At 48.0% G+C, this 18,576-nt stretch overlaps 1 protein-coding gene across 5 annotated transcripts in view; it reads right to left on the bottom strand.

Moving 5' to 3' along the window:
- LOC146064818 (cytochrome P450 2C5-like) overlaps positions 1–18,576 on the bottom strand; it is a 150,592-nt gene that overhangs the window by 62,486 nt on the left and 69,530 nt on the right. For 3 of the 5 annotated variants that reach the window (XM_083178718.1, XM_083178719.1, XM_083178717.1), the window contains exon 2: positions 10,569–10,765. In XM_083178718.1, coding sequence (XP_083034844.1) covers positions 10,569–10,742 — 174 coding nt within the window. In that variant the 5' untranslated portion in view covers positions 10,743–10,765. Of the gene's footprint in view, positions 1–10,568; positions 10,766–14,835; positions 14,887–15,845; positions 16,507–18,576 lie in introns of those variants that run through there. The other 2 variants (XM_083178715.1, XM_083178716.1) reach the window with 2 other exon arrangements.

Raw genomic sequence — 18,576 nt, 5'->3', positions numbered from 1 at the left:
AATGACGCACGTCATTTATGTGATTGTATGCCCTTGTAATTTGTATTACATAGGGCAGACTACTAGGTTGTTTCGAGAACGAATGGGGCTCCACCGGTCTGCTATTAACCTGTCAATTGCTGGCAGAGAAGTAGATCAGCCGGTGGCGCGACATTTCAAAACTATGAAAAATCCCATTAGCGCCCTGAAATATTTTATGATTGACCATATTAAGGAATCTTTACGTGGTGGTAACAGAGCTAAGCAATTATTGTTGCTGGAATCCAAATGGATTTTCAGACTAGGGACCATTCATCCTAATGGATTGAATGAGATATTTAATTGGAACAGTTTAGTTTAATAACATTCTTATATACTGTAACTGTGATTTTTGTTCTTTTTGTCCCTGGTGTTCTCTTCTGTAATACTGGCCATATGTATGTTATTAATGTTTTGTTTGTGTGTTTTTTTCACTGTTGTTTATTCCAGGCAAGCATCAAGTTACCCATGGCAACGTTCAGGCTTTACTATGAGGGCCGGCTGCGGGAGTCACCACTGCATCAGCACACGGTGTGGGGCGATGTTGGTGAGTGTTGAGGTCTGTCCTCTATGTTTAGCGGAACTGTGGCTTATGGAGTCAGATGCTGTCAAGGTGTAAACACATTGTCCTATTGTGGCCGTCTGTGTTCCCTGTAACGTCACAGGGCGGCGAGGGCGCATGTCCGCAGTAGCCTGGAACGCTAGCGCGCTCCTTCTGGGTCTGTGGCACGCATACAGCATGTTGCCTAGCGACGCCCTGCGTGTCTGACGTCTGAGGCAGCGTGCTGCCCGGCGATGATGCGTATGTCAGGTGATCGCTTGGCTAATGCGGATGTGCCTAGTACCGGAAGTGAGCGGCTGTGCGATTCCATGGTGTGGGGGCGGCGCTGTTATGTCCCGGGACCAGGCAGGTATAAATATGTTGTTGGTGGGGGCATTCAGTGCTGTAGGAGGGTGTTTGTTCACCGAAACGTCACCCTGTTGTCTACCACTAAAAGCATTTATACTCGTTGGATGTCTCTGAGTGCCGTTTATTTCCCCTTGAATGGGATGTTGGATGATTATCTATCTATCTATCTATCTATCTATCTATCTATCTATCTATCTATCTATCTATATGGAAACTTGAGGGATAGGCACTCATTACTAGTATCCACAGGGATGGGTGCAGGAGCCTATGGTTAATGATATAGAAACTTCCTGTCCTGAGGATAAGTGAGGCAGCACTCCTTGTTTTTAGATGCAAAAAGATTTCATTTATTCCATTGATTAGAGGTTATATGCTGCACTGGGGTGCAACTGATGGCAATAACAGCATATGTACATGGGTTCAGAGTCTAATGACATTTCATAGTCACCAAATGAATGATAAGGCAGTCTACGAGCCCGTTTCGGCTTATCCAGCCTTCATCCTGGACTGACCCACAATGAAGCAGTGTCCCAGCAGAGTTTATATACCATTTATCAATTAGTGTTAACTTCACACATTCTTGTTTAATGAGACAGCCATTTAGAGCAGAGTATTGTAGTGTGTTACACCGCCCACCGGATCTCCATATATGGAGTATCCGGGCTGGGCTCCAATCAGTGTTATAGATCACGCTACACACCTCCGTGTGTGCGTCAGAGTAAGGTGACAGACAGAGTAATACGCCGGTTGCACCGCAGCGTAGACAGCCGCTCGGCGTCCCCATCAGCGTGATGACGTGACCGCGCATGTGCACCAGTCACTCATCGGGACTCCGGCTTGCTAGCACATACGTGCTGGAGACGGGTAGCTCCGCCCTCTATGTGACGTCCCGCTTAAGCCTGCGTTGCCAAAGGTTACCCGATATCAGTGTACACAGCACCTCTTGGCGCTGTCTGCACAGTCGGGTTGCATCGGGGCTAGCAGCTCGGTGTAGCTATCAATGGGGCACCATTGATAGCTACAATTAAAAACAAGGTACCGTTCACTGGAAAGGCATGTTAATCTGAACCCCGGTATCTCGCCGCAAATGCCCAGTGTCGCAACTATGTTCCACTGGCATTGACAAGTCCATTTGGGGGGATAAATCTGCAGCACATCAGTTACTGGGTGAAAGAACTAAGAGAGCTGTCACTTATGGATGGTATTTGAAGAGGAAAATTTAGTGGTACACACACTGGGTATACCCCTGTTCAGTTTGGCTACTCATAAACAAAACTAGACATAATTACATATATAAGGAAACACAGGCACTCGATCCATCCTGTATCCATCAACAAGAGGGCCACAAGAAAGGGGCCACACACGTGTATCAAGAGAATCAAAGATCGCAAAAAATCACAAAAAGATCAATAAATCAGTAACTCAGTGATTGAGACACATCACCTGTAGAAAAAGAGCTTATAAAGGCAATATATATATATATATATATGGCCAACAGAGGAACCTGTTTCTCTGTGCCATTATCTAGAGTCAGAGAAAAGCTGTTAGAGAGAATCCCTCATTTAAACCAGATGGTGATAATGATCCCAGTTTTTTATCCATTGGCATTCTCTCTGAAGCAATAGTTTCATACCCTCCAACATGTGAGGGTCAGAAATCGGTACAAAAAAAAAAAAAAAAAAAAAAAAGGGGAGGGGCGTGGCTTCGGGAAAAGGGGCGTGGTCTTTCCGATAGTTTCAATACCCACCGTGTGTGAGTTGAACATAATAATTTACCTGCCCTGGCCTGGTCCTCTCCTGCTGCGCTGCGCATCTATCAGGTCTCTGAACAAACAGCATGCATAAGTGAAGTTCTTCTCCCGTCTATCCCCGAGCAGGAGGAAGCCGTGTCCTCCCTTGGTGCACCTTGGGAGTTGTAGTCTTGTTCGGCGGCTCCCCTTCAAGCTCCCTGGGGAATAGCCGGCAGTCTGAAACTACAACTCCAAGAGTCCCCCCGGCCTCCTCGGCTGAGAGACAGAGAAGTGCAGGAACTGGAAGGAGGCGACACGCTGCGGCTGAAGCCTGAAGGCTAGAAAACCGGTACAATCGGTACAGGGCAATTTAACCGGTACAGGCCGTTAGAAAACGGTTCTGTACCGGGTAAATCGGTACAGTTGGAGGGTATGTAGTTTGTGTCTATCTCCCCCCCTCCTTAATGGGGGTATATGGTCGACAGGCATATAAAAGAAATCCCTTAAGGAATGTCCAGCAATTTGATAGTGTCATGCTACCGGAGGCGTTGAGGCATCCACTTTGGTTAGTGCCTTTTTGATTGAGGATCTGTGCATGGCAATGCGCTCTTTAACCCTTCTTATGGTTTTCCCCACGTATATTTTACCGCAGGGGCAAATGATGGTGTATGAGACGAATCTCGATTCGCAATTCAAGCGGTGGAAGATTTTGTACTGTACTTTCGTCAGGGGATGGGTGAACTGCATCCCTGTCCTGATGAATGGGCAATTCACACACCCTGTGCACTTGTAGGCTCCTGTAGATCTTGTGAGCCAGGCCTTGTTGGTACTCGTGGATGGACTGATATCGGAGTAGGTGATTCTTTGTCTAAGATTGGGGCTCCGTTCGTAACTAAACAATGGAGGTAGTACACAGTCTGAACCGATAACTGGGTCACTGCTGATGATATTCCAGTGTTTCAGGACTGCTGATCTGATATTTTTAGACATTGTCGAATATGTAGTAGGGAATACTACCCTACCCTTTTGTCTGGAATTTGATGCAGGGTTGGTGCTTAACAGGGTATCTCTGTCCAGATTAAGACACTTGTCCACGGCCTCTTGAACCTCTATTTCATCATAACCTCGATCCAAGAATTTATTTGCCATCAGTTGCAAGTCTGGGAAGGGGGGGTGTTGGAGTAGATTGCGCTGCTGTTATTAAACAATTGATTTAAACTATAGACACATTAATGGGTGGCATAAGATTGAATGAGTAATGGACACACTGTTTAAATTTAAATATTTTATATGAAAAATAGAAAAAAGATATACAAATTAACATTTATAGACATAAAATTAATAAAACAATTTCATAATTAGGTGTAGTTATATGTATAAACAATACACCATTGGTGGTATCCGATTGAATAAAAATTAATAGAGATCGTTAGCAGCAGACACTTGGTAAATTACTAAGCTACAATAAATTTGTAGAATATTCACTTAGTATAGTGAAGAAATGTCCAGGACTGAGAGTCTTAATTATGGACAGTAGCAATAGTGAAAATAAGAACACAGGTAATTTCACATATGCTCACCCTTGGATGTATAGAGTTTAGAATTGGAGTTACTCCAGCACTTTAGTTGTCAGGTGTTACGTTATAGCTCTTCACAAATGTAAAGCTTTAGGTGCTCCTCTCAGCATATGCCAGTATATCCAGCCAATGGTTAGGTATAGAATTTACCTTCGCTTGCCACAATGGGGAGGAGATATTGTATAGTGTGGATGTCCAGAATCTCTAGTGCAGAGTGGGCACACTGGGTGAGACAGCTGATGGCCGGCAGCGTGGGGGGATCCGCTGCACTTCAGCTGATAGATGGAGATGGGAGGCGATGGTGCGGCGGCAGGTAATACCTGTGCTGGTGACGGAGCCGCTTGTCAGCGCCGCGCAGTGGCGTAAGTTCATTCCAATTGCCCGGAGGCAAGATAAATGTTGGTGCCCCCCCCCCCCCCCTAATACAGACACATACACACCTCTGTCCCAGAAAACAATGGGTATGGCCTCACAACTATTTATTGGCCTCTGAAGGCATGATGAGGAGAAGCAGTGGTGAAAAGTGAGAGAGAGGGGGAGTGTGAGAGAGGGGAGAAAAGGTAAAAGTAAGTGTGAGAAGTGGGGGGGGTGTGAGAGAGGGGAGAGTGTGTGAGAGATAGAGAGGGTGAGGGCTGAGCGTAGAAAGGGGTGTGAGAGAGCGTGAAGAGACAGAGTTGAGAGAAAGGGGGGAGAGAGTGTGAGCGGGAATCAAGACAGAGGGGTTAAAGAGATAGGAGATGGGTGAGAGGGTGAAGAGGAGAGAGAGTTTGAGAGAGAGGAGTGAGAGAGGGGGATGAGCAGAAGAGTGAGTGTGTGAGAGGTGGAGAAGAAAGGGGGATGAGAGATATTGAGAGAAGTGGGGGGGGTGAATAAGGTAGATAAGAGAGATAGGGGTGAGAAAAGGAGAGAAGGGTGAGAGTAAGGGAGGGGGGGTAAGTGTGAGAGAGGGGAAGAATAGAGGGGAGGTTGAGGGGAGAATGAGTGTGAGAAAGAGGGAGAAAAGAGAGAGGGGGTGGGATTGAGTGTGGAAAAAATAGGGAGAAAGTTAGAGATGGGGGGCAGGAAGTGTGCGAAAAAGGGAAAGAAGAGAGAGCATTGATAGAAGTGTGCAGGGAGCAGCATACAGATCAACATTACCTTCTCTGTGCCACTGGATCCCCGTAAGAATGGGAGTGCTCATGGGGGGGGGTTCCCAATGTCCCACGGAGGTGTTGCAGCTCCCAGTATGTGTCCTGGCTCCCTCCAAGAGTGGTATACGGCCTGCTTCTGTGTGAGGTGACATGCGGGTCGTCCGGCTTCTGTGAAATGCGGGTTGGCTGTTTAATATGTAAAAAAAATCACATAAACGACACGGGTTGTTCGTTCATGTGTCTTGGTGGCCCTCCAAAATCCTCCACATTCTCTGTCATTCAACACAAAGACACACCTGTTTCACTCAAACATGCGCAGTCACTCTACACTTAACAGACACACACATCTCTGTCACTTAACATCCACAAACCTGTTTCACTAAAACCACACATGCAGCACTGCACACCACATAACACACGTCTGTAACTAAATAAATACACACATACTGTACACTTATAAACACACATGCAGCACTGCACAGCACATAACACACGTCTGTAACTAAATAAATACACACATACTGTACACTTATATACACACATGCAGCACTGCAAACCACATAACACACTTCTGTAACTAAATAAATACACACATACTGTACACTTATATACACACATGCACACAGACTGCTTACTTATTAAACACGCCTCCTGGCACATCTCACATTATTTGCATAAATGTACCCATTTATTTGGGCTGCAGATAAAGAAAAAATAACCCATACTCACACATATACCTACATAAAGGGGGTCATTCTAATTTGTTCGCATCCACAGTGCATTCGCATGAGGAATTGATGTGCGTATGCGCTGGCGCATGTGTATTGCCACACTATTCGCCAAGTGCAGGCACCCAAAACTGCGGGCAGGGGTGGCTGCGTATATTCGCACCCAGCATTTTATGGTTGTTCCCATGGTAATCGGCCCAAGACGTGGGTACCAGGGGTGGACAGCTGACATCACCGGATGTTAGCTGGATGCCAAGTTCCCCTCGAGTGTGCACGCATATCTAAGTGAACTGAGAGTCACTTAGATCTGCGTGCACGTTCCACATCATTGGATGGTTGGCGACCATCGAATCATGTGGCTGTTTCCACGTAGCCTGCGAATGGATGTTTATGTTAAACATCCATCTGCAGCTCATGAGAAGGGACATGGCATGCAAGGGGGGGCGATTGGACCAACATTTGGCAGGCGACGTATCACACACCTATACACATGCATATATAGTCATACTGTCACACACTTATACATACCTACACTTATGCATACATATATTCACACACCTATTCACCCATGCACACATTCCAACAGTATAATAATTACACACAGATAAATACATACAGTATATTATAGTTACACACACAGACACAAATACATACTGTATATAATAGTTACACACACACACACACACTGTACATAATAGTTACACACACACAGACAGATAAATACATACTGTACATAATAGGTACACATATACCCACACACACACACACACACACACACCCACACACAGATAATTACATACTGGATATAACAGTTAAACACACACACAGTCACACTCACCATGCTGCTGCTGCTGCAGGGCCTGTATGGCAATGACTGTGTGTACAGTCCAGTCCAGTGCCGTGTAGCCACGCCCCCTTTTCGGACTGCTGCTCCGGAGCCACTCGTTCCCTCTTATCTGCTGCACAGTGCACTAACTGCAGCTGGATTGCAGAAACTGAAACTAAAATTAAGCTCCCAGCAGCCCTGAGCTTCCTGCAGCAAGGTCTGCTAGGAGCTGTAGTTTTTTTTTTTTTCATTTTCTTTTATGCGAGTGCACCATGCTCCTCTCTCTGTGCCCCCCCTAGTGGCTAACGCCCGGCGGCAAATGTCTCCATTGCCTCCGGGAGTTACGCCACTGGCGCCGCGTACCTGCGGCTGGAGATGATGCCGGTGTATGGCTGCAAAGCCGCCCGTGGTATAAGCTGGCTGAGCGGGTGCTGTAGTAGCAGCTGGCAGAGTCCGGTGGTGAGCGGGAACGCCGCACTGATGCCGGCTTGATGGTAGAAGTGCACGGCAATATCGAGCTCCAAGGAGATGTTGGAAACAGCGTGTAGCGGCAAAAGAGCAGCAGCGTGTAAAGAGCTGCGCTTCAGTTTGTGAGTTGACAGGTGTCTGCTTGCGTGGATCAAGTGGGTATGACGTCAACGCGTTTCGTCCCCTTCAGTCAAGTGGGAACTTTTTCAAGACTGATCCGTCTTGAAAAAGTTCCCACTTGACTGAAGGGGACGAAACGCGTTGACGTCATACCCACTTGATCCACGCAAGCAGACACCTGTCAACTCACAAACTGAAGCGCAGCTCTTTACACGCTGCTGCTCTTTTGCCGCTACACGCTGTTTCCAACATCTCCTTGGAGCTCGATATTGCCGTGCACTTCTACCATCAAGCCGGCATCAGTGCGGCGTTCCCGCTCACCACCGGACTCTGCCAGCTGCTACTACAGCACCCGCTCAGCCAGCTTATACCACGGGCGGCTTTGCAGCCATACACCGGCATCATCTCCAGCCGCAGGTACGCGGCGCTGACAAGCGGCTCCGTCACCAGCACAGGTATTACCTGCCGCCGCACCATCGCCTCCCATCTCCATCTATCAGCTGAAGTGCAGCGGATCCCCCCACGCTGCCGGCCATCAGCTGTCTCACCCAGTGTGCCCACTCTGCACTAGAGATTCTGGACATCCACACTATACAATATCTCCTCCCCATTGTGGCAAGCGAAGGTAAATTCTATACCTAACCATTGGCTGGATATACTGGCATATGCTGAGAGGAGCACCTAAAGCTTTACATTTGTGAAGAGCTATAACGTAACACCTGACAACTAAAGTGCTGGAGTAACTCCAATTCTAAACTCTATACATCCAAGGGTGAGCATATGTGAAATTACCTGTGTTCTTATTTTCACTATTGCTACTGTCCATAATTAAGACTCTCAGTCCTGGACATTTCTTCACTATACTAAGTGAATATTCTACAAATTTATTGTAGCTTAGTAATTTACCAAGTGTCTGCTGCTAACGATCTCTATTAATTTTTATTCAATCGGATACCACCAATGGTGTATTGTTTATACATATAACTACACCTAATTATGAAATTGTTTTATTAATTTTATGTCTATAAATGTTAATTTGTATATCTTTTTTCTATTTTTCATATAAAATATTTAAATTTAAACAGTGTGTCCATTACTCATTCAATCTTATGCCACCCATTAATGTGTCTATAGTTTAAATCAATTGTTTAATAACAGCAGCGCAATCTACTCCAACACCCCCCCTTCCCATTTCTTTATCTGTGTGAGTCAGGACAGACTCACAGGAGTGTATGCTGCAGCTGTACTAACCTGATTATACACTATATATTATAATTCATTCTATATTGCCTAGCGCCGGGAAGTGTGTTTTAGGGTGCTCCCAGTTTTGGGTCTCCCTGCTACATACCCACCCCCCAATCAGTTGCAAGTCTCTCTCTAAATCCTCCTTTTCAGAGGTAATCCGAGTTACCCGAATCAGTTGGGAAAAGGGAAGGCCCTTTTTGAGCGGTGCCGGGTGAAAACTAGAATGTTCCAGTAACGTATTTTTATCAGTTATTTTGGTAAATACTTTGGTGGCATATTTGTCATCACTGGCCGTTACAGTGACATCAAGGAAGTGTGGGTGCACACATGCTAATGTGTCCGTGATGCACGTGTGGGGGGTTGACAGCTGGCATAACCGGATGTCAGCTGCTCGCCCAATTCCCTGCAATTCTAAATGCATATGTGGTCTGTACCACCCTTACATATGCACGCGCCTTCACCATCATTCGATGGCCAGCGACCATCGAAAGATGGGGGTGGTTCTTACTGGCATGCAAATGGATATTCATGTAAAACATCCATTCACAAGCCTTGTGAATGCATCCCGCGTGCAAATGGTTGGCGCCGGCTAACCATTCGCAAGGCGGGGTTAGAGTGACTTGCAAGGATGCAAATTCACATCCGAGCGAGTCAACCAGAATAAGGGCCAATGTTTAATGGGCATTACGGTGTGTGGCCTAATGTTTAATGGGCATTACATGTGTGACATAATGTGTAATGGGCTTTAAATTTGAAGTAAACAAAACAAAAAGACACTGCATTTTTTTTTGTGTGTGTGTGTTTGGGGGGCCAAACCATATTTTTGCACCTGGGCCCACAGCTCGCTTGTTCCGCCTCTGCCCTCCCCCCTATGCTTCCCAGGTGCAACTGCATTCACCACAAAGCAGTTGGCATTGGAAGCTGTTGGGGAAGGGCCCCACACACCAGGGAGGAGAAAAAGCCCCCAGCCATCAGGGAGTGTAGGCCCTGTGCCATGAAGGGAGGCTGGGAACTCCATGCCAGCATCTGTTTGCTGTTGCGCATGCAGCTGAGCGGTACCTCCGCCCTCCCCGTCTCCTTGGCAGCAGGCAAGGGGAGCACCTTAAGACTTATTTTCGTGCCTAGATCAACAGTAATTAGGTTAACAATCAATAGGTGGTCGACATGTTCAAAAGGTTGACACATCATATGACATCATGAGATTTGCACTATTTTCATTTTTCAATCTTGACCATCCAAGTAGACTGCGATTGGGAATGTCACTGTGCCGAGCGCAGCGTTAGCAAAAAAAGTACCAAAAAAAACGCATGTCGACTTTGTCATGGGTTGACCATTTTCATAATCCTGCAAAACGAATGAGCCGTAGCATCCAGACTTTAGGTCTGCAGCCAAAACGGTCGACCATTAGTAGTCGACATACATTAGGTCGGAATGTTCAATTGGTCAAAATAATCAATATGTCGACAGATATTGGTCAACATGGAATAATCGGGACATGAGTTTTTCACAATTTCTTTCATTTTTTGAGTGTTTTTATACTTTACCATCCATATGGACTATGACTGGGATTGGTGGTGCAGCAGTAGCGGGCCAAGTGCAGCGGTAGCGGGCCAGGGCACCTTGCCTGAAGCATGGTGAGTGAAGCGGTACACTAATTCACTCCATTTTCTACATGGCTAAAATTGACACCACACGATTTCAACCTTTCCAACTTTCATGTCAACCTTTTTTCTATGTCGACCAACTAATGAACCAAAGCCGTTTATTGTAGACATACTGTATCATCTAGTGGTCTTATAGCAGAAGTGATAGATTACCTCCAAAAATGTATTAAGAGGATTCGCCATGTCGATCGTGTGTAGATTGCCAATGATCGGCAAAGGCTTCGGTCCCGGGGGGAAATTCTTGTACTTGTCTTGTTTCCGATTGGTATAAACATAGGCCAAGTATAGGATGACCACAGCGGACACAAGGACTGTGACAGGGTCCATGGTGAGCAGGTCTCCTGTAAGATCTAGGGAAAAAAGACACAACACAGAGATTTAACTATAGACCTAAATCTCCCTCTCCCATTGTCCAGGACAAACACTCAGACACTGGATTTGCAGGCATAGTATGCTCTAGAAAGGTGGTTCTCAACCTCGGTCCTCAGGACCCCCCAACAGTGCGCGTTTTCCAGGTCTCCACGCACAATCAAAGGTAAAATAATTAGCTCCACCTGTAATCTTTTAAAATGTGTCATTAACTAATGAGTGCACCTGTCGATAACCTTGAAAACGTGCACTTTTGGGGGTCCTTGAGGACCAAGTTTGATAAACACTGCTCTAGAACACCATACCTCCCAACATGACCCTCTCTACAAGGGACACAATGCTCCATTCCTGCACTTCCCTCTTAATGTATTATTGTCATCACCTATCAATTAACCTGTTCAAAGTAGCGGATGACAATCAAAAAGAGGGAAGTCCAGGAACAGAGCATTGTGTCCCTCCTGGAATGGGTCATGTTGCAAGGTATGGAACAGTGGTTCTTCCCTCCAGTCCTCAAGTATCTGTGACAAGTCATGTTTTATAGATTTCCTTAATTCTGAATATGGGTTTTAGTCAATTCGATTGGATCAGTAATTATTCCACCTGTCACACAGACAGATCTCCTCACATCATGATCTATTGGGGGTAAATGAGGTTCGGAGTTAATGGTGCCCATACACGGTACAATTTCTGGGTGCGATTCGATGCGCGCACCCACACACATCACATTGCACAGCACTAAACGTATGTGCTGCTGCTGCACATACATATTGTACTAGGTCTCATCTCATTGCATAGCATGCGATGCAATGCGATCTAGTCCAAATTGCATACAATAATTGTACCGTGTATGGGCACCTTTAGAACCACTGCTCTAGAATTTGGAAATGCTGCACAAAGCAAATTATACCCCTTTCACACTGACCAATATTTCCTGGGCTACTGCACATGAATGCGCAACAACCCGGGAAACTGGTCAGTGTGTAATGGCTATTTCACATGCTCCAGCTTCTGCCGGGCGGCGAAACCCCGCAGGGGCAGGAAGCCGTGCCTCACACAGAAATTAATAATGGACACAAATGTGTCCATTCACACGGGACGGTACGGCCTGGCCGCCCGGTTGCAGCCGGATCCCACCACTGGAAGGGACGGCTGCCGGGCTGTGGCCATCCCCACCATTGAAAACGTCTGTGTGCGGCACGGCTTCCTGGCCGTGTGGGGTTTCGCTGCCCGGCAGGAGCCGGAGCATGTGAAATAGCCCTAAGGGTCCCGAACGATTATCTCGGGACCAGAGTTACGGGTTTTTCAACCCAGGTCTTGTCCATGGTTGGACCCTGAACGCTCATGGGTCCAGTGGCAGTGTGAACGGGTAACACCGTCGACATAATTTTTTCACATTATTTTTGTGCCGACGTACCAATAGGCTGTATTTCATGCACTACCATCCACTACGTTGTGGTCAGAGGATAAATTAGTAACGATCGCAGCCAGCCATGCGGGGGGGGGGGGGGGGGGGGGGGGACGACACGTGGTACACATAGATGGTGTCCGTGTCAATTAAGTTAACATTTCGGACAAAAAAGTGAAAAACTCATGTCGACCTATTGACGGTCTTCCTTCCCATTTTCGACCTGATGCTTGAGTCGACCTTCTGATTCTGGCAACCTTAGCCATGTTGATCTATTTCAGGTGTCAACCTAAGCCCTGTCGACCGTCAGTGGTCAGCCTAATGCAGTCGACCCGATGACCCATACTTGCCAATGCTGGCACCCTGCCAGGTCGTATGGAGCTTTACAGTGTCAAAGTGTGGAGAGAGATAAAGTAGCAATGATACAGCTCCTGCTATTGTACAGGCTGTAACTGACAGGAGCTGGCTGCTTGGTACCATGCCTTAGGTCTCTCCCCTTTATCGCCACAGTACATAATGCAGGATCAGCTGGTTGTGTGACCGCAGTAAGTGACTAATCATTAGCATAGTAACAATGGGCTGACTGAGAAGTGGACACAATGTGGAGGTTTATGTTTTCTTTTACTACTGTGCAAGAATGAAATCTCCAGAAAAAAAGGCATTTCCCCCCTGACTGTACACAGAGATCCTATATACTATAGTATACAGAGGGGGTTGATGTACAGATGTAGAGTCCCTCAACTAGCGCCGGGGCGCGCCAAAATGCCCCTGCTGGCGAGATAGCGCTCCATCTGACACGCACGCACATCTCAGTTTCCGGTGGCGGGGATGCGAACCCTGCCTGTCTGCCATTTAGGGAGACTGGCAGGGATTGGCAGGGAGCTCAATTGGAAGAGGTTGAGCAACCGCCTCGTGCGTCCCCTTCTGGTGATCCGACCGCCAGACCCTGCTAGACGGCATCTGTATGAAGCAGTGATAAGGGAGGAGGAGTGAGCCAGAGGAGCAGTGGCCCATGGCAACCAATCAGCTGCTCTGTATAGTTCTATATTATGCAAATTATAGCTGTTACTGCAGTGCTGATTGGTTGCCATAGGCTACTTCTCCTCTGGCTCACTTTAGAGGAAATTCAGAGGAAAACACAGATCATAGGCTGTCGCAAGAATCGATAGTGCACGATGGCGCGCCAATGGTGGACTGCTCAGAACCACAGACCCATTTTGCACCGCCCATGGACACTAAAGGGTAAATTTACTAAGAGAGGATTTCTATTGAAGATGGGATGTTGCCCATAGCAACTTATGTATTTAGCAACTTCTAAAAGGTAATAGATTGAATCTGATTGGTTGCTATGGACAACATCCCATCTTCAATAGAACTCCTATCTTCGTAAATTTACCCCTAAAACTGGGTGTCTCAACCCTCACACTCTCTTCATCGCACCCTGATACAGGAGAAGGCGACATTACTATTGCATATTACAATTCCAGTTCTGTCAGCATCCAATAGCAGCCAGCCCTGAATCAGGACCGTGGTTTTTTTGGAAAATGTAATGCGTCCTAACGGGGGGCCTGTATTGTTGTGGTGGTGGGGGGGGGGGGGGCATGCGGGAGTTCCCCCTTGTACCTGCTGCTCTGCTGAGAAGGCGCACAGCATCTATTCACAGATGGATCGGGGCATGGCCAGCAGCTTACACAGAGCTGGCCATGAACCCCACAATGATGAAAATAGAGGTGGAGTGCCAGAGTCTTAAGCCATGCCCCATATTCATGTGTCCCTCCTCGGAATCGGTACATCTGTCAGACCACACTTAGGTCTACAGTCATTAGGTCGACCCCACTAGGTCGACTGGCAGGAAGGTCGACCTGACTTAAGGTCGAATTTGCATAAAGGTCGACATGAGGAAGGTCGACTGGTCATAAGGTCGACATGGGTTTTTCCCTTTTTTTCGAGTGTCGACACAGTCGACATGGACACAGTTGGCAATGAGAATCGGACCCTCGCTTCGCTCACGATGCTTCGGGCACGGTGGCTCGCTTCGCTTGCCACAGCTTTAATAACCTCCTCCACGCCCTAGTGGATGGTAGGGCATGAAATACCGCCTGTCGGCACACGTCGGCTCAAAAAACAGTGAAAAACCCCATGTCGACCTTATGACCAGTCGACCTTCCTCATGTCGACCTTTATGCAAATTCGACCTTAAGTCATGTCGACCGTAAGTCAGGTCGATCTTCCTGCCAGTCGCCCTAGTGGGGTCGACCTACTGACTGTAGACCTAAATTCATTCTAATAGATGACCGCTTCCCCCTCCTCTGACAACTGCCAACATGCATTACACTATCTTGCTCGGTGCATCTGTTGTCTATTAGTCATCGCCGCAGCGATGCTAGCGCATATGTATTAACATACAGTATGCACCTGCAGTGCGGTGACGGAGGCCCCCCGCGATACCGGTGACGTGGTGTGCGGGAGGTCTCAGTCACATCCCTGGCTCAGTGTGGCTGTCCCTGGCGGCGCCTCCTCCTCCCCCCTGCAGCCAGAAGGACATCCGGCTATGACATAGCCGGATGCTCCAACCACGGTCCTCAAGGCACACCAACAGTGCAGGTGTGACAGTGCCCCTGTATGGTGTGATGCAAGATGGCGTACCTTGATCTGGACCCTCCTGCTTCCGATGTTCACCGCTTCTTCCTGGAAGACCTGTGGCAGGGGATAGGACAACCAAATAGACCCACAGAAGACAACACTAAAACGTTTAGCAGCGACAAATATTTAATAAGGAAAACACCTGCACTAGTCGCTGTGTTAAGGTGCCAATAGACGGTCCGTTCCCGGACCGTCCGTTCTGTACTATGCGATGCGCGCTCCCGCGTATCACATAGTACGGTACAAAAAGTATGTGCTGCACATACTTTTTGTACTAGCTAAACTTCGCATCGGATCGCATTGCATGCACTAGGCATGCGATCCGATGCGAAGCGTGCTAATTAAGACCCAAACGGATCCGTTAAATGGACCGTGTATGGGCCCCTTTACACTCGTACACATATGCAAACATCAAAAAACAAGACAAAAAAACACTAAGAAAATGACATCAAAGAGAGAAATATTAAAGACAATAATATGATATCACTAGAATGCTTCACTACACCTGTAATACTATAACTCAAGGTGTCCAATGGGTGGCGCTTTAACTACAGTCTCAGATATCACACGCAGTTCCTGAGAGCAATCACGGTCCCACGACGCACAAATCCTCACAGGTGAATTAGGCCCTAACAGTGTGCACACTACTATGAATAGGGCACAACAAATGAACAATCCCCTTCCAAGGGGTACAGGCGGGTTCCCGTTACCTAGGGCAACTCCCTGCGAGGTTGGTGAGGAACAACTGTAAGGGGTGAGGTTGGGTGCAACAACCCCCTGGCAACAACCCCAGTGGCTGATGGCAACGGTGGCTAGTTCCCTTTGTCTGGGATCATGGGGCTGCAAAGTAGCCGGGCATATGCGGGGTCTTACACCTCACACCACTGTGAGGGTACTGTGTGGCAGGGTGGCCGATTGCTGGGCGGCATAGACTAGCTGGGTGCAGGTCAGGCCAACAGTGTCCCGGGGGGGGGGGGGGGGTATCAAGGGTGCAGACAGGAGGATTGGAATACCTGTTTCAGCTGCCGCTGCCAGCTCCTGCTGGTCTCGAATCAGACCCCTTCTGTGATGGCTGCTGCTGCTGCTGCTGCTTCTTCTCCAGTGCGGGGTGCCTTGGGTCTTCCAGACTCCCTCTCCCAGCTGTCAGTCACAGCCGGGTTCTCTCTTCAGTGCACGGATGGAGAAAACAGCTTCTCCAGTCCTGCTGCACACACGCTGCCTTCCTCTTAAGACACGGCTGGCTGGCTCTCTCTGTCTCTGCACTGCTTATCACACTGGGCTGACCTCTTCAGGTCTTTAGGCTGCCAAGCATCCTCTCTATCTGTGCACAATCTCTGACTTCTCTCCACTGCAGCAAGTTTCCTCAGTCCTGCTCTGCTGGCTGAACCCTGACCTCTCAGCTTCCTGTCTTCACACACTACAGGCAGGGCAGCCAGTCAGGGGAATGTCAGGCTCCCTTCACGTGAAGGGGAGCTGGGCTGTTTAACCCCTCACAGCCCTGCAGCTTCCACAAGAAAAGGAAGTTTTCCTCTGAGCAGCATTGGCTGCAATTAAAATCTCTTTGGGGCACAAGAGTACACCAGGGGTGGACTGCTACATACCTCCCTGCTGGAAATTTGCCTGTCCGTAGGCAATTGTATCAGGACCAATAAGTTCTGGGCAAAGTCCTGTCAATGTCCATGACAAATTATTTAAACGCTAAATGAAAACAGGTGTGAACAATTATACATTACATAACCATTAAGGAGCCCATACACGGTCCATTTAACGGATCCATTTGGGACTTAAATAGCACGCATCGCATCGGATCGCATGCCTTGTGCATGCAGTGTGCATGCAATGCGATCCGATGCGATGTGTAGCTAGTACAAAAAATATGTGCAGCACATACTTTTTGTACCGTACTATGTGATGCGCGGGAGCGCGCATCGCATAGTACAGAACGGAGCCGGTCCACAACGGACCGTGTATGGGCTCCTTTACAAGTATCACTAACTTCCTATCTAATGTGGGCTCCCCGGGCCAACCATCCCTCCGCCACAGGACTCCCATCCCTCTGCGGTCCAGTTTCTTCACCGTTGTTCATGGATGGCGCCCACTCTCACGACTTGCACTCGGCTTTAGGCACGTCTCGCCTCTCGATCTCGCCTCTTGGATCGCAGAATCGCCTGCTGTATCTGGAAGGCAAATTCTTCTCCAGATATGGAGGTGTATTCACCATCATTTACGGGCTTGAAACAGGTTTCGACCTTCTCATCCCTCTTTGGCATTTGTCTATTGATCTTGGGTTCAGGCAAGGGCATAGCTGGTGACACTTCTGATGGCTCCACGGTCTCTGTCATGGCCATATGGACCACAATTTTGGAGTTACTCTCCGGTTCAGCCATTCTGACATTTCTTGGCCCTAGGTTCACCGCTCGGTAACCGGCATCATCCATCCTGGGCACATACTCCCACGTCGGCTCCAGAAGTTGAGGCCTGGTCGCTTCTTGCCAGTTCTGATGGACTGCCTCACTCCGCACGACTGGTTTCTTGCTTGACCTCGTGATGTCAGGTTCTAGTGGGCGGGGCATCTGTCCTGGTCGAGGAGGGTTGGCATTAAATCGGACACTCTCGCCGTTTACTTCCCTCGGTTCAGCTCTACTTCCGCTGTGGCTGTACTCTTGCTGGTAGTACGGTTGGGGCTCTCTATGACTTGGATAGTGCGCTGGGGTGCGTCTGTTACGTAGCACCGGTGTTCCATTTGTTCCATTCACGTTGAGGGCCTAGGTGCCTTTCTTCCTGCTTGTCAATTCGAATTCTACGGCCTCACCGTTGCTCAGGCTCCGGAAGCTGTTTTGGGGGTCGGCATTCTGGATGGCGGTATAGTGGACATACACGCTATGGCCAGTGTCTGCGCGCTTAATGAAACCATACCCACGTGGTACGTCAAACCACAGGACACGACCTGCAATTCTTCTTGGGCTGGCTCTTGGTCTACCCCTCGACGGTATCACACCGGATGTTCTTGTAGTGTTCTGAAATACTGCTGGTGGACCTCCTCTCCCGTGTCTTCTCACGGTCTGTGGGCATACATTGGTTCGGTCAGTGGGTAGTCGTCCTGACCTCCATGAGGAATTCCGCTGCTGTCTGCGCCTTCCGCCACATTCACGTCGCTTTCTTTCCTGTTCATCCTCCGCCCATTCTTGACGCATTTCGCGGATCACCTTCATTACTTCAAGTAATGCACAGGCTATGGCCACGATGGGTTCCTGACTGGTATCGGCTTGTGGAATGGCGGTTCCTTGCATCTCCTGGGGTTCTGCGTACTGTGATCGCCACATCTTGCCGTTCACAGGGGTCTTTTGCAAACCTGTTCGTAGACGCCAAGTGTGACAGTGCCCCTGTATGGTGTGATGCAAGATGGCGTACCTGGATCAGGACCCTCCTGCTTCCGATGTTCACCGCTTCTTCCTGGAAGACCTGTGGCAGGGGATAGGACAACCCAAAGAGACCCACAGAAGACAACACTAAAACGTTTAGCAGCGACAAATATTTAATAAGGAAAACACCTGCACTAGTCGCTGTGTTACACTCGTACACATATGCAAACATCAATAAACAAGACAAAAAAACACAAAGAGAATGACATCAAAGAGAGAAATATTAAAGACAATAATATGATATCACTAGAATGCTTCACTACACCTGTAATACTATAACTCAAGGTGTCCAATGGGTGGCGCTGCACACCCTTTAACTACA

Source organism: Crinia signifera, chromosome 3 (genome assembly GCF_055691185.1).
Source record: "Crinia signifera chromosome 3, ASM5569118v1, whole genome shotgun sequence".
Lineage (NCBI taxonomy): Eukaryota > Metazoa > Chordata > Amphibia > Anura > Myobatrachidae > Crinia > Crinia signifera.
Note: the sequence above shows the minus strand (reverse complement) of the source record. Positions and strands in the feature narration are given on the sequence as shown.